This window comes from Anser brachyrhynchus, assembly GCF_964034855.1.
Source record: "Anser brachyrhynchus genome assembly, chromosome: 25".
Classification (NCBI taxonomy): domain Eukaryota; kingdom Metazoa; phylum Chordata; class Aves; order Anseriformes; family Anatidae; genus Anser; species Anser brachyrhynchus.
The window spans coordinates 3593475-3601000 of NC_137718.1; the positions used below are offsets into that span (position 1 = coordinate 3593475).

The 7526-nt window shown below is 54.4% G+C and overlaps 1 protein-coding gene across 1 annotated transcript in view; it reads left to right on the plus strand.

Moving 5' to 3' along the window:
- The first annotated feature begins 190 nt into the window (after positions 1 to 190).
- Positions 191 to 7526, plus strand: part of TECTA (tectorin alpha) — a 27774-nt gene continuing 20438 nt past the window's right edge. The window contains exons 1-3 of the mRNA XM_080567608.1: positions 191 to 3659; positions 6109 to 6242; positions 7184 to 7471. Of these exons, the coding sequence (XP_080423734.1) occupies positions 3206 to 3659; positions 6109 to 6242; positions 7184 to 7471 (876 nt within the window). The 5' untranslated portion in view covers positions 191 to 3205. The remainder of the gene's footprint in view (positions 3660 to 6108; positions 6243 to 7183; positions 7472 to 7526) is intronic.

Here is a 7526-nt window from a genome sequence, read left to right on the forward strand (position 1 = left end):
TTTAAAGAAAAAGGGAAAACTGTAAGTCTATCGCAGTTTTTGTTCTGGGTTCTCTCGTGGGGACTCCGCTTCCCGCGCCCACAATTTGCCTTCGGTTTGCTCGCAGACTTAGCAGTGGAATTCAGGCCACTTAGGTAATTGGTTTGGATCAGTTCAATAAACTTCAGTTTTTGCACAAAAAAAAGAGAAAAGTGTCCTGAGCTTTGAAATTCCTTGTTCCCTGAAGCAAAACGATTCTCTTTGTCTCACCCGTGCACCTCTGGGAGAGTGCGAGCTGCCGAGACTTTTTGCTCTGCTAAGTGTTGGTGTGGGTGGTGTGGGCTCCGGGAATAAACCCTCACCAGGGCGTCCTCCTCGGGCTGAGTCCCACGAAATGGGAATGCCACGAGGCCAAGCACTGCCTGCTGCACCTTGTCCTTTAACGCTTGCTTTTCTCAAGGCTGGCCGTAGGATGAAAGTTTTCTCTGGAAAATAAATCGATAGCGGTTTGCTCGGCTCCGACGTGCTCAGCACCGCAGGATGCGAGCATCCCCTGCCAAAAGAAAATAGCCTAGAAGAGAAAGTCTTCCCCAAAGAGGCAGTGAAACCTAATCAAACTTCATCAGTGTAGACTTGCCCAGGACAAACAGGACCAGAATATTAAACTGCAAAAGGAGCAGAGGGAAACCTGCTGGCTCTGGTTTTTCTCTGTCTTAGAAAACAGGATAAGAAGTCAATGGGTTTTCCTTTGGCTGACTTAAAATGTGGATGGGAGGGAAGGGAAGAGTCAGGGTGCGTGGAGCGGCAGGCTGGAAGTAATCCATGGAATATCAGAGCTCTGAAGGCCCCCTGCCCTCCTAAAGGCACTGCTGGTCTAGAAAAGGAGAAATAAAAATAAAAATAATAATAAAATGAAAGCTCCCTGCTGGCAAGGCCATGTTTGGAGGATAAAGGGCCATGTTTGGGGGACGAAGAGGAAGCAAAGTCTGGGATTTGCTGTGGCAGTGGTGCTGGAGGGAGGATTTGGCACCCGGAGAGCAAAGGTGCTCGCTGCACGTCCTGGAGCCCCTGGAGCTCGCCCCGTGACGGCATCCGCACTCCGACAGCACTGCTCGAGAGCTAAGCTGGCCTTTCCGAGGAAGGGGTAAGCTACCTGGTTTTTTTCCATTGAGTTTCAAAGCGTGGGGACATGGGAATGTACCCGGGCTTTTTTTTTTTTTTTTGTGAACCAAATTAAATCGGTGGAGATCGTCTCGCAGGCTCTGGCTCAGGCTGCTCTGCTCCCTGTGGTGCAGCTGGAGGCTCGCAGCCCGCACAGAGCTGGCAGGTGTGTGACAGGTCCTCAGCTGAGCCGTGCCACGGTTTTGTCCCTCGAGGTAGATGCAGGTCAAGCAAAACCCAGGTCCTGCAGAGATGTGCAGCCGCTGGAGGTGGAGGGAAGGGGAGATGGAGCGAGAACATCCCTGGCTGCTGCGGGTGCTTGCCCACCAGCCGCGCAGCCCAGAGGCAGGGAAAAGCCCCGTGAAAATCACAGGTTTTATGGGGGAACCGGTGCTAAGGCTCGCAGCAATGCCCCAGTGAAATCCCCCTGCCCTGGCTCGAATAAAATCCAAGTCAGTCCCTGCCGAGCAGGTGGCAGCAGGAGCAGCCGGGACACCCTCTCCAATGCACTTGGGGAGCACGTACATAGATACTGGGAGGCTTTTCCTCTCCCACCTGTAAAAGTAGAAGTGCGTTGTGCTTAAGAAACTGGAACAAGACTTTGGTGGAAAAGTAAGAGCATTGAAGCTTTGGGGCACTGCCTTTGAATGGAGCTTTAAGCCTAGCACTGTTAATGCTAATCCTGTAACACTATATAGAGGGCTTTTTTTTTTTTTTCCTTCACTTACACAAAGGAGGAAGGGGCTCAATTCTTTGATTTTTTTTTTTCTTTTTCTTTTCCCTTCAGCAAAAGGCAATGCCGAGCGGAGCGGCCGCAAGCCCAGCTCCGGCTAGCTGACATTTCCACCTGAACCCACCCGAGGGGGCGAGCGTTTGGGGAAGAAAGCGGCTCCTCTCCCTCTCCAGGCCAGAATCTGATCTCCAGATTAGCCTGCTGGTTATCAATAGAGGCACCACTTGTGATTTGCAACTCTACACTCCTCCAGCCCCGAACCAGCATTGACGAAAACGGACTTTTCAATTGCAAGTTGAAGGGGACTGAGACGTCGCTCCACTCATCGGCAATAATTGGCAAAAGAGCAGCGGCATGCGTTCTGCATTGACCTAAGACTTCTCCCTGTTCTACCAAGACCGGTCTAATATTTCTGACCTCCTTCATCCTCCAGTCTACGAAGCAGGTTGGTAATTTTTTTCCATACCTAAAAAAAAAAATAAATAGTATTTTTGTATGTGGCACGTTAAGTGACATCTTTATTGTCTGTCGCGGTGCCCAAGCGGTGCTGGGCTTGCTCTTGTTCTCGGACTGCTCTAGTCCCTGCTAGCCCTTGTCTGCCTGCTGTCTGCTAACAAACCCACAGCAACTTGGATTTACCACCTCTATAACATTCTGTTGCTTGCTTTCTGCCTCCCAAGGTAGGGAATATGGTGATTTTTTCCTTGAGAAAATGAATTTTTCTAGGATCTAGGTCGTGGGCAGCAGATCGTGGCCGCGAGCGGTGCCCTGAGCACCGGGGCAGGGACAAACTCCCCTTGCACAGGGCTTTGGGCTTCCCAAAGCCATGTCCCCCGCCATATCCCTGTGCTTTACGTGTAAATAATCAGAACTAGCCAGATCTCTTGGTCCCTGTAGGTTATAGAAATAAATCCCGCAGGTGAGCCTGCAGAGATGCTGTGTTTCATGGCCATCGTGTCCATGTAATTGAAGCGCAAGTGCCATGCAAAGGGAAGCTGATCCAGAGGCTGGTGTAGACAGGCTGCACACAAGGTTTAGGTGTAGTTTGAAGCTGCTCGCGTACTCCTGCACGCACATGCTGGGAGCAGTCGATACCTTCCTGCGAGCTGTGCCCGAGCCGTGCCTACGTGCAGCGAGCGAAAACGACGGGCGAAGAAATCAAAGCAGGTGTTTTAGCGATATTTTCTATTGGATTAATAATGACTAACAAATTGCATTAGGCACGGAAGGAATTAACGCTGGCACAGGACTTCGCTTTCCGTTTCCCAGCCTCGTATCTGCTTCTGTCTCTCTCATTGATTCCTGTGCAGCACGAGGTGCCCAGCTGTGTAAATGTTTGTGCTTCCTTCATTCCAGCCCGAGGTGTTGGGGATCGCCGTGCCAGCAGCCAGCCCGGGGGGCCAGTGGGACTGTGTCTCAAGGCTCCCCCCCGGGGGGCAGGAATTGCTTCCAAGCCACTGGGCTCTTGGCAACTTCCCGACACCTCCTGAAATTAGCAGCTCTTCCATGTGCTTATGGGCTTGTTGTGATATACCCGAGGGGCAATCTCCCGTTAGCACCAGGGAGGTCTCGTTATGGCCCTTAACGAAGGAGGCATTTCGGCTCTGCTTGGCGGGCAAGGGACCTGCAGCTCTGCACCGCCCGAGCATCCCCCGGCGCCTGGTCGGGGATGGGATTTCCCGTGGGAGTGATGCATGTCCGCCTTTCTTTCTGCCCTTTAGGATGAACCAACGATCGTTTCTTGGGACCTGGGTGGCCCTGCTGGTGATGACCGTGCGGCACCGAGGTTAGTACCGCTCCCCGGCTGAGAGGGGAAAGCTTCGGAGCAGTGCCGCGCCCTGGGACCACAAAATACGGTGGTTTTTAGCCTGAAAATTCCCTTTCCCTTGGTTGGAGCAGGTACAAGGGCGGATTTAGCACTTCCCCGGGGCAGAGGGCTGGCAGGTTTTAAGGGTGAAGGCCACGCAGGGAGGTCTGTGTGCCCCGGTGGGTGAGCACAGGTGCCGGATCTGCAGCAGGGACAGACTGCGTGGCGGAGACGGATCTCCCGCCCGCGCAAATGGCCCTCGCCTCATTGAGAGCAATGAAGCACGGATAGTTTAGGCTAAATGAGGAGCTGGCAATGCTGCTCTGAATACGAAGTCAGCAGCAAAGCCGACGGGTATGCCGGCCTCGGTGAGCACTTTATGTATGGGTGCATACATCGTGTGGAGGTCTGTATGCGCACACAGGGTGCGTTCGAGAGGTTGTGACGGTCTTGCCAGTGCTACAAAATAAAGTATGAAGAATTTCTCATGACCAGCCAATGCCACGTAAGGAGTCAATCAATGAGCAGCAGCGAAATGTCAGGGTTTGCTTGCAGTCAGGTTTTCCCTCGGGTGCCTGCTGGGGACGAGCAGGAGCAGACGTGGCCGTGGCCTGGAGGGGTCTCAGGGGCATCTGCAGCAGCTCCTGCCCAGTTCTCACGTCCTTGTGCGAGGTGGTTTGGACAACCGGGCTGGATGAGTCCTGGTGACCTGCACAGGGCCGGGTGGGAGCCCTGAGCTGTGGTCTGCTAGGGTGGTGAAAAGCGCAGGAGCAGCTCCTTGGTCTCATGGGGTGATTAATTTTGGTTACATGTTAATTCAAAGAAGGGCAAGCTGAGTTGCTACGGACTAGAAAAGCCACGTTAGGCTGATATTGTGGCAGATTTGCACCCTGTGGCCAGTTCTGGGCGTGGGGCTGACCCCAGGACCTCCAGGATGGAAACAGGGAGCCGCGAAATCCCGAAGCCATTCCCCAGGCTGGTGGCTGAGGAGCCGTGGGGCTGAGCCCAGCTCGGGCATGAGCTGGGGCTCTGCGTCCTCAGGCAGAAAATGAGGCCGACCGGTTCAGCCGTGAGAAACGCCACCCAGGCAAAAATCATTATCAGCGGGGCCCGGCGGTGCTTGGCGAGGCGCCGTGCCGCATGCAAAGCGCCGCGGCGCTGTACCAGCACTGCTGAGGGACCTGGCCCTGGGAAGTTTGTGCTGAGCTCCCTGTTTAGAGAAGAAGTCAAATCCGCGTCTGGGAGCTCTGCCTCGGCTGTAATAACCCGTCAGTTGTGTAGCAGCTGTGAAATGACTGGCTTTACAGGCTGCCAGCGAGGAGTTTTTGGATATATCTCTGAAACCAGGCTTGCGGACACTGTCACACGTCGCCTCCCTTTATGTCTGGCGGGGCACTTGGGTCGTGTGTGTGGTTTTTTAGGATGCAGCCAGGTCAGGCAAAGCTTCCCCTTGTCTCCTTCCCCACTAAGGCTGGGTTGGAGCCACAAGGAAGGGTCGGCCGGCGATGCTCACCGGGCAGCCTTGAGCAGGATGCTTGAAGAGAGCATCCCAACCCCATCCAGCGAGCTGCCTGCAGCTGGAGGCCTCCGAGGGGCACAGGTTGGGACCTAGGAAATAAAAGCATGTCCCGAATCGAGGTAAACAGAGCCGTGATTGTTCGGAGCCCGGTGGCTCCCAACAGCTGTGATCGAATGTCACGAGGGCTGCGCGCTGCTCTTCTACATCAAAGAGGGGAGGAGGGGGAGGAAAGGGCACAAAGTCCCCAATTGCTGGGTGAGGAGCCACGCTGGTAGGCAGCTGACAAAAACGGGGGATGAGATGATGGCAGAGACCTGGCAGGGGCTGCAGCGAGGGAAGGACACGTGCCCTGGGGACAGAAGTGTCTGCTTGTGACGAGAGCTGATTGGAAAATGGATTTTAGTCTGGTAGAAAGCAGCAGGCTTGTGCTGCCACACATCAAAAGCATCTCCTAAAATGTTTCCAGGAGAGGCAGTTACGCTCACCAGCAGAGCCTTTTAGCAGGAAACCTGCCCGTGCCAGGAAGGGCTGGAGCAATGTGGGCTGTGCCCTGTGATGGGGGCTGCGGGGCACGGGCAGGAGGAGCACGGCTGTGGGGTCGCCCTGGGTCTCGGTCGGTCTCTCTGAGCACGGCGTGAGGCAGCACCTCCGGCACATCCTGGGGGGAGTGGGGCTGCTGTGGGTGCTGTACCGACGTGAAGCTGAAGCACAGGCTTGGGCACAGTCATGCAGAAAGCAAAACGTGCTGCTGGGAGCTGTAAGCCCGTCTGGTGGACCCTTGAGCGATGCTCTCTCTCGTGCCCCTGCCATCGGGGGCAGGCAAAGCCAGGGTCCCCACCGTGCCCTCTCCAAAAAGCCAGGACTGGTCCCCACTTAGCCGTAAGGACTCCCTCCTCTCTCTCCTCGCAGCTCACACCATGGCGAGTCTGTATCCCTTCTGGCACAACGACACGAGAACGCCCAAAGTCGATGACGGAAGCTCTCCCGAGATCAAGCTCTCCATCCCGTTCATCTTTTTCGGAGCCCCGTACAGAACCGTTTATGTAAGCGGCGCAGCAGACCTTCCTTTTATTCTTTTCCTAGCCATTAGCTGCTGCATTTTAAACGCGCTCTCGCTGTCGTCAGGAATGGGAAGATTTATTAGCACCCACCTGACAAGTTCTTAGATTTCATGAACTGATAGGTTTTATGATTAAGAAAGTCAAAGGTATAGTTAATGGGCTAATGTTCAAGGGGAAGGAATATAAAAGGCAATAAATTGTCTTTGTAGGTGATTAAATGGTACAGCAAAGCTCAGGGCTTGACACAAGGAACATTATTCCTGTTACATGACAAGAAACAAGAACATGCAGAGACCCACAAGGAAAAAAGAGGTGGTGGTTTGGCTGCACGTGGAGGTGCCCACGACAAGGGCAGGCTGCTGCTGTTTTCAAGCAATGGTGCAGCAGGAACCTGGCAGAGGGAAAATGGGCTCCTGCAGGTGGTGCAAGGGGATGGTGAAGCTGGGCAGTTTTGCAGGCTTTTCAGGGTTTTGTCCTGCCTGGGGCTTCCTGCATGCAGTCGGTGTCACCGTGCTGGCTTCCACCAGTAGGGTGTATGCGCCTAGATCATAGAATCACAGAATCATGAAGTCATGAAGGTTGGAAAAGCCCTCCAAGATCATCTCATGAAACCACCCCCCTACCAACAATGTCACCCACTAAGCCATGTCTCCAAGCACCACGTCCAACCTTTCCTTGAACACCCCCAGGGATGGTGACTCCACCACCTCCCCGGCAACCTGTCCCAATGCCTGACTGCTCTTTCCGAGAAGAAATGTCTCGAAATTTCCAAACTGAACCTCTCCTGACACAACTTGAGGCCATTGCCTCTTGCCCGGGACTTCTCATGGGCTGCCATTCCCATAAACCACCCCCCCTCCAAAACGCTCACCCCCCATTTTCTGATGAACCAACTTTCTCCAATCCCCCCATCCTCTTTGCAGGTCAACAACAACGGCGTGATCTCCTTCAACGCCCTGGTCAGCCAGTTCACCCCGGAGGCCTTCCCCCTGACGGATGGCCGGGCCTTTGTCGCGCCCTTTTGGGCAGACGTGCACAACGGCATTCGGGGGGAGATCTACTACAGGGAGAGCACGGACCCCGAGCTGCTGAGGAGAGCCTCCAAAGACGTCCGCAAGCACTTCAAGGACATGTCCTCTTTCTCCGCCACGTGGGTCTTCATCGTCACCTGGGAGGAGGTCACTTTCTACGGAGGGAGCAGCACAACGCCGGTAAGAGCAATCGGCCGTGTGCCTCGATGGGTGGTGGTAGATGGTTGTGCATCCA